Below are 17,500 nucleotides of genomic sequence, written 5' to 3'. Positions count from 1 at the left end.
GAAATTTATAGTTTTTGGTCTCATTTTACCCGGAATTTAATCCCGAGTCGACATCGAAAAAACCCGTCTGCATGTATTTATTTACCGTGGTTTACACATACCAATTTGTGCGCTGTACTTGCAAACGCCAACAGTTCGAAATCAGCGAGTTTGTTTCTTTTTGGAACGAAAGAGTGAATTACTTTTGTCAACGAATTCACTCAGTCGGCCTGTCTATCGACTATTGTTTTGTGAATCAAGCATATTTTGTCGCGCTTTTCTTCTTAGGACCTTGGTCTGGATGAGATTCCGACTTCGGATCAGGTTGGTGTGGACTCTATCGTATTTTTCGCTCAGGGAAGCTATGGTGCCACGGAGGGAAATAACACAGGAGGAATGAGATTCCACCAGGGAATCGTTACACGAGTCTGGAAGGTTTGTCATCTTACTGTTAATGGATGGTTAGTGTACTCTCTCTCTCTTCTTTTAAAATTAGGTGTTAGTTCCTTTGACTCCACTTATTCAAATGTGTTTGTCATTGTCAATGCCAGTAGGTGATGCATTTTTCAATCTGATAATGAGTGAGAGGAATTGGCCAGGGACAGACTGTGTTTGTTTTGAACATAGTTACTAACTATGTTTTGAATGACACATTCAGCTCGTGGTCGGGGAGGGATTTTACCGCAACGTCCCAACTGATTCCTAAACCTGTGCCTCATCTTATCTACTTTCATTCCAGGACATGGCTGGTGTTCCTCAATATGATGGGCATCATACCAAAGGGGAAGATGATGGCAAGTGGATCACATACAAGGGATACAATTACAACTTCACTGGTATTCCATTGGAAAACCTCAGGATTGCACCAAACGCTATGGATGCACTCATGGCTTGCCAACAAGCGTTTAGTTAACACCGTGTTCAACTTGAACAAGAAATCACCGTTTTGATCACAGCACAAACAAGCATTAAGTAAAAGAGGGAATTTATCTCGTGTACGGTAAAGAAGACAGACTGCTCGCTGTGCGTTTTATAGTCAGCAGCAGTATATGGACTTGTTAATTACCGACAGCTGGCATATCTTTGAAACGGCAACAAACATAGTCGAGAGATATCTCTGTATTTTTCAATCCAAGGGCGAATAATTTTGAAACCATGACGGCACGCATCGTTAGAAATTATCCATTGTTGACTGGCGCTCGGTCGGCATCCCACACGGCGGTGAACTTGTTGATGTCCCGTCAAAGATAAAGAGCGCCCATCGTAGTCTTCCAGTTTAACTTGTCCAAGGGGAATTTTACTCTATTCATACGCAAGAAAATTATTTTGTATCTGTAAAGCCTGGTTTCACTAGCGGTGCAAGCACAAGCGAAGGCATAAGTACCGAAAACGAACTTCGACATAAGCACGGCTTCCGCCATTTTGTTCAAATGCTCAGACGCGGATGATCTGGAAGGAGTGCTTTCATTGCCCAGACACGTCCAGACGTAGCAAATTCACACGACATAGGCCGAACGCGAGCACAAGAAAAGGAAAAATTTGGATCCTTGTGGTTGCGCTTGTGTTTAAGAGTGCGTCGAGGCCGTTTTCACGGTGAAATGAGAGCTGTTATGCTTGCGCTTGTACTTGCGTCGCTAGTGAAAACCAGGCCTTTAAAAAAGCCGAGTCGCTCTTTAGAGCTTACATCGACAACTGTATCGTTTTTAACCGGTTTTTTCTGATCATCCCTTAATTCCTTTCCAGGAGCAAAACAAGTAGCAAGAGTTGTTATGAATCGAACACATACATACATACATACATACATACGCAATATATACTTGAGAGTTGTAGATGATCACAGTTAAGCCGCATCAAAAGCAAGGGTTTTTTCCCAGCTACTTAGGTTCCAAGTTAACTGCGGTGATCGCCTTGTACTTCAATTTCCGTTGTTCAAATATATTCACACATGCAATATATCATGGAGATCTGAATATAACAAACAGCTAACACACCAGATTGCAGCAAATTTTATTAAACCGCTTCAGGTGGATTCTTAAAATTTAATTGTCCAATAACAGGTCTCTGTGCCCTTGTTTCATTTTTACAACTGCAGAAAAAACATCTGCGAGGAGTTCGTCGAGTTGATGCGAATAAGGATTGTTCGTAACTAGAAAATTTAGTTTTATTTAGCGACTGATGAAGGTCGAATTGTCAACATCAAGAGATAAAATGGGTGACCTTTCGAGCGTTAGTCCTTCGTCAGAGTGAAGGTCAAGGGTTAGTCTCTTTTTGAACAGAGTCGTTTTCAATGGTGAGAGGTGGAAATAGGGGTCTCATCGTACACCCTTACTCCAATTCTCCAAGATGTCAATTGCGACGTATATTTTAACTTATTTTTAAACCTATCGCCTAAACGTCCAAATAAGCTTAGTTTGTGTTCTCTTTTAACTGCATTTTTTCTTCCAGCACAGTTCAAAATCAAAGCTCCCTCAAAGAACATGTCGCGTGTTTCGTGTTTGGCAAACCGTTTTTATACTGTTTTTCGGAAAATGTAGTAGTTGGTCGGAACTTGACATAAAACGTCCTACAATATATTATTTTGCCAAGCGCGATCTTCCTAAGAAAATGATTTTCGAAAAGACAACGAAACTGAATGTGTTGACAAACTAATTTTACGTCGGGCTGACGATATTTTTGGCACCGACAAGTTGGAGGGGGTGGGGGGAGGGCTGTGCTCCAAATTTCTGTTTGGGGCCTTAAGCCCCCTGCTCCCCTGTTCCGCCACATTTCATTCAAATTCTCTAAAACCAATTGGCTCAATGGTATGATTTACCACTCAATTCGATTTTACTTTACACATGCTAAAAATCTTTCTGACTCTGCTACTTGCTATGACACCCTTTTACTTGCCATATAATTTATGGCCTTCGTGTTGTTGGTGAAAAAACACCGTCCCAATTATTTAAAGTGCCGATCGAGAAAATGAGGCCAGTCAAGATTTAATCAAGAGTTTTCTGTCAAAAGAGACTATTTCTGACGGCTAAGGCTGCTTTGGGTAGCAAGTCAAATGCGACAAGTTTGTTCGGTCGAAACGATATAATTAAATGGCCCTGGAAAGGCATAGAGAAAAATTTCGGATTTAAGAGTTAGTGTGGACGTCAACCCTTTTACAGCTACGAAAATGAAGTTATTTTTCGATGCCCGACGTTGGGATAAAGCAGAAAACGTCTGTACCCAACGTTCGGAAATTGCGTTTGAAAGGGAAAATTAATTATCATGAAAATTTGTTAGAGGCCACCTGTTAAGCGGTGCGTGTACTTATGGCTGTCGAAGCATGGACTTCAAGGCACAAATTTTATTTTAAAAACAGACTGAGTAGGACCGAGACACCAATCTACATATTGATATTTCAATATATAGGTGTCGTCTACACATCTCTATGAAAGGAGGCGTGATTATATGGTAGCCTACGTAGAAAGCATAGAGAGGGAGGGTGCACGGATGTATTAGTTCCATATTATGGCGCGTCCTTCCTACCTCACTACCCTTCTAGCGGTATTCGATAATTCCTTCGATATTTCTGTGCTCAAACTCGCATATTTTAATGGAGGGCGTATTGTTCTGGCCCCAGTTGTTCAAAAGGTGGATAGCGCTGTCCATCACCGGATAAATCACTATCCATTGGATAGCGCAATTAGTTTCGCTAATACTTATCCACTGGGTAGTGATTTATCCGATGGATAGCGCTATCCATCGTTTGAACAACTGGGACCTGGTCAATAAGGTGTGTTTTGTGTAAAGTTTTCGACTTTTTAAGACATCGACTCGACCGACACAAATGTTTGTTTTGAAAACTACGAGATTTGTGGAATTCAAGTCATGTAAAAAACCGTGATCCGTGAAATGAAAATGAGTCGTGAACCGTGAAATGAAAATGAATCGTGATCCGTGAGATGAAAATGTGAATGGGGATTTCTAATAATATCAAAAGCGTGAACCTTAACTGCGCAGTCACTGAATCGTGTTCCGAGTCAACTGTTTAATATGACAAAGCACTGAAGCGTCTGAAATTGCCAAGCAAGTCAGCCTATGGTTGGTCAGATCCACTGATGCGCTTTTCGTCGCGCTTAATTGAAGCAAGGAAGTAATTCCAAACAGCTTTCTCGTGCATAATACAAAGTTATACGCTTCTATACGCAGAGTTACACGCTATTATGACCTCGAGCAACGATTAGAAACATTCGCAGCGGACCTGATGGAAAGATGTCGACGAGATTACGGTGCCATGATCTAGACTTGTAAAATGATAGGGTAGCTAAGAGCTACCAACTGTAAGATCAGTATAGAAAACTTTCAGGAGAAATGCAACGAAGGCACAGACTGAGAGTGATCAACTTGCTTTGGCACTAAACGGTTTCGGCTGGCTTGGTTTTACTGAAGACAAACGCTCAGACAACTTGCAATGGTATCGCGCTACAGCAAAAAACGCGAAGGGAATTCCCTTTGGTGCTTGTGTACATTACCAATTATCATTTTCCCATTTGCTGTAATATTTTGGCTTCATCGAAGTTTTTCGAACGAGGACTTTCTTCAAAATTCAGGTTTTCACTCGGACAAACTGGGAAGTGCTGTCCCGACAACTAATGATTTGCGTACTCTGAAAGAACAAACGCTGTTTTTCGAATCTTTGCTTAACATGACAAAGGTTCCGAATAAGAAATCGGCTGTTCTTGGGCTTGAATCGAGAAAACAAGCACACCACGATAAAGCGAAAACTACCACATTACAACGAACCGAAGTCGTTTCTGTCCACCTCGCTGGGGGCGAAGATTCTCTTCCGCGCGATGCGAAAAGCGAAGATGCTTCCGTCTATGACGACAGGGGCGAAGTGATCATCGTAACACCGCAAACAAGGACAAAGCAAAAATATCATGACAAGTTAACTTTCGTCCCAAAAGAGGAAAAAATTACAGGGCAAGACTTGCTTTCGGCGTTTTTTGAACAAGTTGTGCCGGATCATATGGCCGGAAAGTTAAACGTGCATACTTGGCAAGGGATTTGCGGTCCTTTCGTGGAACAACTACGTCATTCCCCTCTCTTTCCCCGTTTCCCTTCTCTTCGAAGATTTCTTGAGGAATTCAAATCCCAACAAGAAGGAAATGACTTTGGACAAAGAATTTTCGGGTTTATTCACCCGGAAAAACAAGGATTGTATGAGTTTGCGATCACTTCCGATGACACTTCAGAGCTTTGGCTGAGTTCTGACAGCAATCCGAAGAAATCCAGATTAATCGCCGCTGTATATTCTGCAAATGGTGCAGCCTTTACGACACCTTATAATTTAAAGAAATACCCGATTCAAGTGTCAAGGGAAATCGAGCTGAAGCCATCGAAAAAATATTACATCGAAGCTCTCCACAAGCAATCTAAGGGTCGAAGTCACATTCAAGTGTTTTGGAAAGAACCAGGTTCTAAAAGATTCAGAATTATCCAAGGCTCCCATTTATCCCTTTTTGTGGATGATAGGGAACTACATGATGAAGGAATAATCGAGGAGATTGATTACGAAAGCTATGCTCCAATAGGAATTCCAAGTCATGCTAAGAGGAAGTTAGATCACAGCGTGAAGAAATTTCTCTTTTCCTGCTAAAATCGTGTTAATATATTTTATCTATACCTGTGTATTTCTGCAAAAACAAAAATGATAACAACAAAGAATGGGCAAAAACCACCCAGGCCACATAACATAGAAAATAAGCTTTAACCATAGTTACTATGCTTTAACGGAAAAAAGGAGGTCAATTCAGTTGCGGTACCGCACACGTTGACGTGTGTTCGAAGAAAATTAAATAATTATGTGTAGTTGTACGTAAAAGATAAGAAAAAAATCATAATTAGGAAAACTGCGTAAAACCAAGCAAACTGAGTGGACGGTGCAGGTCGTTGGGTTATTGCCCGTGATTTGTAGGTCGCCATATTTGTTCACTCCTTAATATAGACAAACAGCGCATTCCGAGAAGACAAAAATACCGGTTGAAAGTGATGGTTGACAAGCTACGTTTCTGAAGTGGTTAAAGTTTCTGAATATCTCAGTTATATTCGAAGTTTGTTAAGTTGTCGCTCAACCTGTGGACCCGTAGCCTTTGCTCATTTATAAAAACCATGGGAACGTAATTAGCCCCGAAAAACTACAATCTTATTTTTCCCAACAAGATAAGTTGTTTAGGCTCGTACCCACTGTCAGGCCATGGAACATTTGATTAATTTGTTGACTTCACAATCTTCGCGCTATGACGCGACTTCTGATACCTTTTAAATCAACTCAGGGTGACTGTGATGGATAATATATTGTGGCTAAGTTGCGTTCTTTCAGTTGGTTTGACGGTGCTATTGTATTACGTAGCCAGCAGGCCAAAAGGTAAATCAAACGTAACATTTGTACCATTGTACCCGAGTTTTCGCGTGCACGCGTGCAATTTGAAGGTGAGTGGATTTTTAACAAATGTAGTAATGTACAGAAAAAAAATCAGTCAGCTCTTATTGGTTAAAAAGGGGTGCAGTTTTCGTGTAACCCGATGTCAAATTACAAATGCACATTTTCAGGTTTACCGTTGAAAAAAATTTGAATGATAATCTTGCAAAAGTTTGAATTTGACAAACGTAATCTGTTTTTTTCAACCAGTTGAATGAACTTCATAGAAAAATAAAGCGCGCGCTGTCAAAATTTCACTTGTTATGGTTTTCCTTCTTCCGTTTTTTCATCTATATTGTAAAGTAATCACATAATTTCTCGTGTAATTTGGTATAAATAAGCACTAGTAAATTTTTTAGACTAACAAAATAACGTATTACAGTCTGAAAAATTTACATGTCCTTATTTGTACCAAATTGCAACCGTTATTATGTGATTATCTATATTAAAATGTTCATTCAATACTGGATTGAGTTTCTGAATACATGTTGCTCTCATCGGCTTATAATTAACGACAAACGTTGAGACGCATAATTCAAGATGTACCCGTTGGTGGTAGCACTAAAGGGAAAGGAAATGAAAAATACAAAAAGTTTAATTTGATCCAAACGGAAATATACTGTTTCACCAACGGTCAATGCGAAAGTAATGAAATGAACAACTTAATTTCAAACTCCGACTAAAAGCTGTCATGTAACAAAGTGAGCTTTTACTTGATACAGCTTGCTGGGAAGACGTGCGAACGGCCATTGTCTCAGAAGAACGCGTTTGCCACGAGGAAAAACACCCAAATGTACAGGTGTACCAGGCTCACAACGATGGAGAATCAGGCCCAGGAAGACTTTTACAGGGGGGTGAGCAGAGACCACCGTCTGATGAACGTGCTTTACTTCGGAGAAATCCAAGAGAGTCTAGACGAGATTGTAATTTAGAAATTTGAAAAACGCTTGAAAGGAATCGCACATACTTTGTAACAAATGGTTGTTTGGACTTCAGTTTTTGTGTTGCTGATTAGAAACTGTTGTATACATTTACTGATATCAAATTAATCAAACTTGCTTCTCCGACTTTCTTTTTAAGTTTTTGATTGAAATAAAGATGTTCAGGCTAGATATATATAGATGAAGGGGGTAGTTTCTAAAGAAACTGTGGTGCTGCGTCGGTGGGGAAGTAGTATACAAATGTGGTTTCATCAACGGAGTTGATAATGTAAATTGGCCACCGTACAGAGATTCTAAAAGCTGACGTTTCGAGCGTTAGCCCTTCGTCAGAGCGAATCGAGGAATTATGGGTTACGTGTAGTTTACATAGTAGTGTAGGAGCTACGCTATTGGTGGTAACATGGCAACGTGAAAAATAGGAATATATTAGTTAAATGAAAAGCGTTCGTTAATACCGTGAGAATTAAGGGTGTCGATTTGGAAGATGAATTTTTGTTCTAGATTCTTGCAGCTTTCCGTCGTACCTAGATGTAGGGAAAGGCCGCAGATAGCCATGTGTTCTTTGGAGTGGTTAGGGAGATTAAAATGACGAGCGACTGGCTTAGATGCATCTTTGTCATTCTTCTCAACATCGCGAAGGTGTTCACGGAATCGCTCACATAGTCGTCTACCTGTCTCGCCAATGTATAATTTATTGCATAACGTACAGGTTATGCAATAAATGACATTTGCGGAGGTACATGTGAAACGATCGGTGATCTTAACAGATCGCTTACGTCCCGATATCTTGCTAGTGTTAACAAGGAAAAGACAAGTTCTGCATCGTGAGCGCGCGCATTTGAAAGTCCCGGGTTGTTCGTTGGTTTTGAGCGCGCTTCTAACTAAAAAGTCACCTACGTTTTTATCGTTCTTCGAAAAACGTGGCTATCCTGTCTCTGTGGTCAAAGCGGGCCATCATCGCGACCAACAATTTGATCGACAGTCATCACTACAAACGTCACAAAAAGATAAGAATGACAGAATTCCATTCACCCCCACTTTCCATCCTCATAATCACGCAGTCAAAAGCATCATTCTTAGTAATTTTAAATTACTCCAAAATGATCCCGAGACTGGTAGAATCTTTTCGCAACCTCCACTTATTTCATTCAAACGCGACAAAAACGTAGGCAACTTTTTAGTTAGAAGCGCGCTCAAAACCAACGAGCAACCCGGGACTTTCAAATGCGCGCGCTCACGATGCAAAACTTGTCTTTTCATTGTTAACACTAGCAAGATATCGGGACCTAAGCGATCCGTTAAGATCACCGATCGTTTCACATGTACCTCCGCAAATGTCATTTATTGCATAACCTGTACGTTATGGAATAAATTATACATTGGCGAGACAGGTAGACGACTACGTGACCGATTCCGCGAACACCTTCGCGATGTTAAGAAGAATGACAAAGATGCATCTAAGCCAGTCGCTCGTCATTTTAATCTCCCTAATCACTCCAAAAAACACATGGCTATCTGCGGCCTTTCCCTACATCTAGGTACGACGGAAAGCCGCAAGAATCTAGAACAAAAATTCATCTTCCAAATCGACACCCTTAATCCTCACGGTATTAACGAACGCTTTTCATTTAACTAATATATTCCTATTTTTCACGTTGCCATGTTACCACCAATAGCGTAGCTCCTACTCTACTATGTAAACTACACGTAACCCATAATTCCTCGATTCGCTCTGACGAAGGGGTAACGCTCGAAACGTCAGCTTTTAGAATCTCTGTACGGTGGCCAATTTACATTATCAACTCCGTTGATAAAACCCAAAATTTTAGATATATATAGACACATCTTGAAGGCATATGTTAATGCAAGCATTTTCATATGAGCCAAGAATTATTCGTTTGTGGAATTTAACTTTTTATCGAGTCCTTTTCTCATGCATATGGCCGATTAGTTTCTCATTTCATAGAGGTGTTGTTGATTTGGCATGTTCCTGTTTTTGCTGTGTTATTATAACCTTGGTCATAAACGAGACAGACTAATTTTCGTGATTTTCAAGTTGGTCAGTGTAAAATGTAGACTGCAGACCAGGGGTAAAATGGAGAATAAGGTTATAATGTAACTGTTGAAATAGCGCAAACCCTTTAGAAGAGCTAATCTTAGGCCCAGTTAGGCATAAAATAATAGTTATGCTTAACTGTTCGCACTTCTAAAGGGTTTGCGCTTTTTCAACAGTTACGCTTTTAACCTTAGTCTGCATATTATCCCTGGTCTGCAGTGTGCATTATACACTGACCAACTCGAAAATCCAACTCAAAGTCCTAACTCGGTAAACAGGCAACCTCGTCATAAACACGCAAGGGATAGGTTAACTTGAAATTAGCGGACGCGTGCATCGCGTGTGCACTGACAATAGCTAGCCTAAGTGTAGAGTTAATTTTATGAACAAACTGCGGTGAGATGTGGCAGAAGAATGAAATACTCAGCTCATTAGATCAACCAAAGGGATTCCAAATCCGGCAGCTCGAGCTTCACTCCTTTCATTCGAGCAAACCCTAGGTCTTTAAAATTAGGCCCTGTTTACAAAATGCAAGCAGGTAGGGTAACCCTAGCAGGAGGGTCAAAGATAGCCCGGGTTTACAAGCAAAAGTTCACAGGTAGGGTTACCCTACCACCCGGGACAACTTTGTGTGCTTGGTAACCGCCAGCATCGCAAACACAATGGAAACCGCTAAAAAGTTGTCCCGGGTAGGCGAGTTGTCCCTAGCAGAGCGTTTACAAGGCAGCTAGGGTTACCCTATCTGCCTTGTAAACACGTCGTTGAAAAAAAGAAGAAATGTGTGAGTGCTAGGGTAACCCTAGCACTAGGGTTACCCTACCAGCTTGTAAACAGGGCCCTAGTGTCATTTTTCCAGAACTAATTCAAGAACCGTTTAAAATGGCTAAATCCTTGAAACGAACTTGCGGTGTGTAAGGGACTGGCCAAACGGGAAATGTTTGGCGTTAAAACAACATTTTACCGTTTGGCCACCGTGCCTTGTTTGGTGCTGTTTGATCGTGTTTGATAAAATCTGAAGGCAATCAAACATTCGACCAAATAACTTAAAACATTTCTTTTGTTCTCGTGTTTGATGGGCAAAGTTTTATTCGTTTGGCCAGCCGTATCAAACATGTTTGGCGCGTGCATGCGTACCACGCTTGCTCAGCCGCTTGTATCCACGCGTTTTTTACGCATTTGTGACCCATAGTTCTTTGCTTGTGGAGTTTGATCGGAGTATGATCAAAGAACATTTAACCGTTTGGCCACTCACTTCAACAGCAGCGTGTTTGGTCACCAAACAATGTTTGATGTTGCTTAAATGCCAAATATTTCCCGTTTGTCAAGGCCCTAACGCAGATGAAACAAAGGACCCGTGCAAAGAAGGCGGTCATAATAAAGACTGCGACAAAAGAAGCCGCATAATTCACAGGGTGATTATCGCAGCGTCAACGAAAACGCAGCATACGAAACGCGGTGGGCTTTTCTCATTATACGAAAGACGGCAATTAACAAGACCGTGTCATTTAGGGATGTTTCTTGGGCTCATAGATGTCGAGAGAAAGAAAACTAGGAAGCAATGAAAAATCACTGTCATGTGCGACGACGGTATTACGCAGAATGTAATTTATTCAAATCAAATTCAAATACCAATTTAACCAAGTTGCCCTTTTCTAGTCCCAATGCAGGACGCGGAAGGAGGACGTGCAGGAACCAGCTTTCACCCTTGTTCGAGAATGGCAGTTGGGGTGATCACACTTTTTAGGCCTTTAAAACGATTGAGTTTCAGTTTATTTTCTTAAGTCAACAATGCGTATAATAAGGCGATTACGCAAGGTATGCCTCATATTTGATGTTGCTATTGGCCAAACTAGAAAAGAAATAATTGGAAACGCATGACGCACGTGCATGACGCATGCGCCGCGCGGGTTGTTTTTGGTAATTAGTCCTATTGTTTCTTTGCCTTTTTGTCGAATATTATGGTAACATAAGTCAAGCCACAAACAGAAAAGAAACCTATTTTCTGTCTTCGCCCAGCCCACCATTTTTTCAACGGCGGATAACTTGAGGATAATTTGGTCCAACAGATATGTCCTAACTTATCAAGCGATTTCATTGTTTCCGTTTTTCCACACATACCATGCATATACACAGACAAGAAAGGAGATGAAACAAATTGTTGACCAGATAACTAATTTAAACACTATTTTCATCAACCGGTTTCAAGAGCTTAAGGCAATCATGTAAAGTTTGTCACCTTGGAAAACGAAGCACGTGTCTTACACTCGAACAAGTGCATGATGAACCAGTATGATACGTTTCATTGGATGTTGCAATGATAAACTTTGATCCCTTTTTACTCGATAACAAGCGATAGGAGAGCACTTACGTTCTCATGATCAATACAGATATTCTTTAGTGAAAAAAAAAACCCGATTATTTGGCCGGGAGTAGAACTGTTTTTGATATATTGCATCATGTTAGCGTAAAAAAAGGGTTCAATTTTCCCAAAATAGAGGATTTCGACTGCCATTCCCGAGCCATCTCCTTCCAAAAACACATTCCCCTGAATGCTATTTAGAATTACATAGCAACTGTCGCTTACAGAAACAGACAGAAATCTCTCCTGACAATCCTCTTTTTCTCTGAACTTTTAAAATAAAAATACGTCCACTGAGACAAGAACGTGGCTTAAACGTTTCGGACGGTAAGCATCGTCAATTCAGAAACTATGCCGAGAAAATAGCGGCAATTCCAATACAGTTTTGTGACTGAACATAAGTAGTAAGGATATAAATTGCGTTTCTGACTGACCACTAAAGACATGCTTTTGCTTGTAATAAAGCCGTCGAAATTTTCTTACTATAATTTAGTTCTCTCTTTTAAGTACAAGGAAAGGTTACGTTTATACAAACGTTGGCCGTGTAGCACTTTATATTTTAAACAGAATTACCTGAATAGAGTGTAATGTGTGGGCCCATTTCCATCAGTAGGGCTAACGCTCACATGGTTCATATGGGATAGAAATCTAGCACTTCACATTACACTCTATTCAGTTAATTCTCTCTTTTAAGAACGCGCTCGATAGGCAAGGAATGAGATGAGATCAAACACGCTTCACTGATCTTTTACAACGCTCAAAATTCAGCACGTGAACCGTAATTGTGTGCCTAACCCTAACCCTAATTATACGTTCTTCGGCTTATTCAAACCCAATCAAAGGAAGGGAATACGAAGAAATTTCGGAAAAAATATGTTCCTTAGTAATAGCCGTTTTTTGAAAACATGATGCGTTCATAACTGTTTACATAAACATACCAGAGAAATTTAGTAAAATATTGCGCCTTTTTAAGAAGAAACTATTAAAATGTAGATAATATGTTTTCAACACAATGATTTAAGTGTCTTCTAATACACTTAGGACGTCAAATAGACAGAGTTGAGAACTTCAATAAGGTGTGCGCGGTGCTTCGAATACTTATCGAATCCGCAGTAGAATAAACAATTTAGGGCATCAGCCGGTATGAGCGAAATACACAAGAACAACTGCCGAACAACTAAAAGGAAGAATAATCATAACTTAAAACTACTGAAGAATTTAAAAGCACCTTCATAAGTGCTTTTCGATTAGTTTATCGACAGCGAACGATTAACCAATTTCCAGCGCTCTTAACCTGGGAGAAGCTATAAATTCGACAAAAGAAACGGAAAGCCAATGAATGTATAAGACAACGAATGGAGGTACTCTAATTGCAACCTGAGAAACTCTTGTAGAAAAACTGGCTTTGCCAAAACCGAGAATCAATTATTTAAAGCGAAGCCTCTCCTCTAGCGGGGCCACGTTATTGAATGACTTGCCCAATACCTTAAAAAATGTCGGATCTGTTGATCAATTTAAGTGAAACTTGAAGAAGGTATCCAGCATATCAGATTCCAACAAGGCAATCATGTAAAGCAGTCGTAAATAGTATTACATTACTTTTAACTTGAAAAGCTTAACTGACGACTTTCCATGTTTAAATAATTTTTTTTTGTCGGTAAGGCAAAAACTAAGCCAGTGAGATCTTATTTTCGATTTTTATTAGTTTTAAAAGTGGGTGCTACAAGTGGATTGATCATTTTGAATTTACATCAATTACTGATACAGTACTAGTTTACCAAATATGATTATTTTGGAGCCTTTTTTACCCCGGTTTCGCGTCAGTAGGTGAATTCTTTCAGGACAACTTGATTTTCCTTTCCTCAGTGAGACACATTAAATTATTTGATGCTTTTAGATTAAATTCTATGCTCAATATACGGGCAATTAATTTCTCGCTTCACCCCACCTCTGTTATTCCCAGCGGCATTTTTTCATTAACTATTGAAACAAAATTCAATTAAATTCGTCCGACTTACAAATGTTTTACCATATTCCTTCCAATGTCAACTCACAAAAAGAAGACCCAGCCTTTCTTGAAGACTATCCTTTCGTTTAAGACGGTTCTAAGAACGCAGAAAAATTCTTGAGAGGCAAATTTTGAAGAGTGTCAAGACAACCAATCAATTTAAAGCGAGCTCGCCAGGACAGACGCCTCACGCGCTGTCACTAGGGTATTTCAGGTTTCGTAAAAGAATGTCTGACTTTTCATATAATTTTGTAATGCGTTTGCACTAACCATTAAAAGTCCTCGTCTGACTGATGCAGCAGTCTCACAACTGAAAGGCTGTGACACACAAAAATATCCCGTACTGAATCGCTCTTGGTTGAAGAACAAGAGCAACAACGTCAAGAGTAAAGAGAGACCAGGAAGCGGTCAGATATGCACCGTCGAGTAAAACTGAAACTCGCGGCATTACTTGCGAATCTTCTGGTTTTTGTCCTGCTGCAAGAAGGAACACAAGTGGCTGACGCATACGGGTAAAAACCTATCCTTTCCTTCTTACTCTTAAGTTACTTGCAATGTTAAGTCGATACGTTCTTCCTAGACCGCTACTAACTTGGGCGCGGTTGATTCTGTTGTGTATTAGATTCAGTGTAGCACACCCTAAGGACGTTCTCGTTTCTGAAAGATTCAAAGGGCCTAAACTGTCTTACGGTTTGCGCAGAGGAATTAACGAATATTTGAACAAGTTATTGCAAGTAACGCGTTAAGTTTACAAAAAATTAGCAGAGCGCATGACTTCACTAATTAAAATGATCAAAGAAACGAAATGATACAGGGCCATTTTTTTCATTGCCAAAAAAGAAATAATGAAATGCTTTTTCTCTTTTTCTTGAGAAATGGAAGTCTCTTTCTCGGTGTCAAATCTCACTCACTGATTTTTCTTCAAACTTCAAAACTTTTCATTAAAAAAGGTGATAATTTATTCAAATATTACTCAAACTTTAACTCTCGCACTAAACTCACTATCGCATAATACATCTTGCAGACTAAGGTAAAACCTAAGTAATCGAAAACAAGAAAAAAGGTTGCGCTCAAACGCTTCTAGACTCTCAAAATGTCTTAAAGTTGCTGTTAAAACGGATTAACACTGATTTTCTACTTAAATTATGATGTTTTAGTCGCGGTAATTTCCTAATATCAATGCAAACAACGAAAGAGCGAAGATTAGATAACATGAGCCATATTACAGTCGAGTGAAAATCCGCCAGCTTAATCGGGTGTCAAGTAAAACAACAAATAATTGAGATTTTCAGTATGCATTAAGATTGAAATCACAGAAAACCACTAGAAAACCATTTTCCCCGGACTAAACAAATCTCAGAAGACGAATCTTTAGAAGACAAAGAGAAACGGAGAAGTGAGTAAGAAACGGCCACGGTCAAAAAAGTAATGCCCCAATTCTTACGGCAGCGACTGAAATGAACATTGGTACGAATTGGGCAAAAAGTTTCAGAGAAAGGACAAATTTAAAATGTTTACGTGCTCTTCAGGGTTCACTGGAACAATGGACCAAAAATGACCAAAATACAGGTCACACGAGATTTTTTGATAAAAAAAAATGGTGCCCGACATTTTTTCGAAATTGAGGGAGTGAGTGAGGTGGCTCGCTCGTCGCATCCGCTGATGTCATTTCAGCACCACAGAAAAGCGGGAAAATCTCACGCAAAAATCACAAGGCATAATTAACTTTTTGCGACTTTCCTTCGCATCTAAAAAGACTTAATCTTGACAAACTTTGGCTTTTCTTGATTATGGAAAAAAGCAAACTTGGAGAATCGTATTACAAGATGAAAAAATTGGGTGGAATATGAATTCTATACTGATCAATATCATCATTTCCTTCAGGTATGATTTGGAAAATACCTTTGAAACAGAAGTTAACAGCCTGGTGGAACTGGAAAAACGGACATTGCGAAGCCGTAAGTAAATTCTGGTCATGGACTATACTACTGTAAAGTAAGAGATGATCATGAAAGTCAAGCAGAGCTTTTTTGGGCAATTTAAAGACATTGGAGACAGTCTTCTACCTTACGAACCGTGTGGGGTGCTATGAGAAACGCATATTTGGTTTAAAATTTAGTTTACATGGTAACAATTTCTAAGGAAATTGCTCACAGTAGTAGCAGTAAGAAAAGAAAAAGGAAATTTCATCCTTTTTAAAAATCTTCTTTGGCCTAAGTTATCTTGACCACAGTCTCTAGCTTTTTTTCATATAGAAATGAGTTTCTGACACGAGTACAAGTGTGGGCGAATGTAGTCCAATGGTCAATTTGATAACCTCAGATTGCATCCAAGCATCACAATCTGTGCACGTGAACATCACTTCCCAAGATTCAACAGGACACATGATCAGATATTGTTCTTTACGCAAAAACATACAAAAACATAAAATTCATATCTTCGAGCTAACGTTTAATTTTCTTTTTCGTATATGGACAATAAACATACATAGTAGAGATTCAAGAGCAGGCTTTAAAACAAATACTGGGTATTAATACAAACAAAAAAAGGCGGGAATAGTGACGTCGGTTCTCAATATGATCACTCGTGTTACATTCGAAAAATACGCCACTGGGTTCCCGGATGTAGTGGTAGTATTGATTCTACGAGTGTTTTAGTTCCCGGTGAGACAATCCCGGCCATATCATAAGAGTGGAGAGTCAATGCGATGTCGTCGGGGAATAAGTCAGCCATTGATCATTTAGAGTAAAGGGGACTCGAGCAGTGCGGTCTCGTTAATTTTGCATTTTTTTTACAAGTGTAACGATTTGTCGTGCATACCGTGCTGTAAAAATCGTTTTGGTTTCACACAGTGGATGAGATCCTAAAAAAGGAATAACCTAATTCAATGTCGGAAAGGAAAGGAAGAAAACGAACTTTATTTAAGTGTCTAGTCGTACTAGCGCTGAAGCACTAATTGGGGACATTGTAAATTGAAATTAACAATTAACACAAATCAAGTCAAATGTTGTCGGATTTAACATTATAACGATTGATTAAATAAATAAATAAATAAATAAATTTATACACAATTAATCAACTAATGCAAGAAAATTATTCAAACTAGTGGCCTGCGTTGCCTCGCTAAGCAGACTGTTCCAAGTAATAGCACCCCTGTAAGGCCAGAGGCCCGTTTCTCGAAAGTCCCGAAACTTTACGGGTCATTTTCGAGGGTCACAATTTCCTTTGTATCTCAAGAACGGAGAGGGTTTAATTCGTCAAACTTCACAGTTATTTTTCTTTTTGTTACCTTGAAAACATATCGAAAGACCGGCTTTCCAAAACAAGCGGTTGGCAATTTCACGGATGGCTTTTCGGGCCCGAAAAGTTTTCGGGACTTTTGAGAAACAGGCCCCAGCTGGTTTTCACTAGCGACGCAAGCTGAAGCACAAGCAACACACGCAGACGCATTTACTTGTTGTTAATTAGTGTCTATTGTTTTAACAAAAGGCTCTAATAAACAACAAGCTACCGAGTTTGCGTATGCTTCTTGTGCGTATGCTTGCGTCGATACTGAAAACCAGGCTTAACGGAAACTCTTTTTAAGAGCTTCTGAGTTCGGTTTTGGGATGAACAGATTTACCTCTGAGTCACGTAGATTGTATTTATGGATAGTATTAGTATTCGCGAATCTTTCGAATATATACTCAGGCAGTAGATCGTTCAC

General features: G+C 39.7%; 3 protein-coding genes across 4 annotated transcripts in view; all 3 read left to right on the top strand.

The window, feature by feature from the left end:
* Positions 1–2,008, top strand: part of LOC138049715 (uncharacterized) — a 15,931-nt gene extending 13,923 nt beyond the window's left edge. Inside the window, exons 13-14 of the mRNA XM_068896118.1 lie at positions 268–414; positions 719–2,008. Coding sequence (XP_068752219.1) covers positions 268–414; positions 719–892 — 321 coding nt within the window. The 3' untranslated portion in view covers positions 893–2,008. The remainder of the gene's footprint in view (positions 1–267; positions 415–718) is intronic.
* Positions 2,009–4,001: 1,993 nt separating this feature from the next.
* On the top strand, positions 4,002–7,540 carry LOC138048849 (uncharacterized). 2 transcript variants are annotated; one of them, XM_068894959.1, is made up of 2 exons: positions 4,002–6,376; positions 7,153–7,540. In XM_068894959.1, exon 1 carries the CDS (start codon positions 4,421–4,423, stop codon positions 5,606–5,608), a length of 1,188 nt encoding a protein of 395 aa, XP_068751060.1. In that variant the 5' UTR covers positions 4,002–4,420; the 3' UTR covers positions 5,609–6,376; positions 7,153–7,540. The 2 variants fall into 2 exon arrangements, with proteins under 2 accessions (XP_068751060.1, XP_068751059.1); XM_068894958.1 differs by having other exon boundaries at positions 4,002–6,441.
* Positions 7,541–14,075: 6,535 nt separating this feature from the next.
* LOC138049714 (mucin-2-like) overlaps positions 14,076–17,500 on the top strand; it is a 78,113-nt gene continuing 74,688 nt past the window's right edge. The window contains exons 1-2 of the mRNA XM_068896117.1: positions 14,076–14,306; positions 15,679–15,752. Of these exons, the coding sequence (XP_068752218.1) occupies positions 14,209–14,306; positions 15,679–15,752 (172 nt within the window). The 5' untranslated portion in view covers positions 14,076–14,208. The remainder of the gene's footprint in view (positions 14,307–15,678; positions 15,753–17,500) is intronic.

Source organism: Montipora capricornis, chromosome 5 (genome assembly GCF_036669925.1).
Source record: "Montipora capricornis isolate CH-2021 chromosome 5, ASM3666992v2, whole genome shotgun sequence".
NCBI lineage: Eukaryota > Metazoa > Cnidaria > Anthozoa > Scleractinia > Acroporidae > Montipora > Montipora capricornis.
Note: the sequence above shows the minus strand (reverse complement) of the source record. Positions and strands in the feature narration are given on the sequence as shown.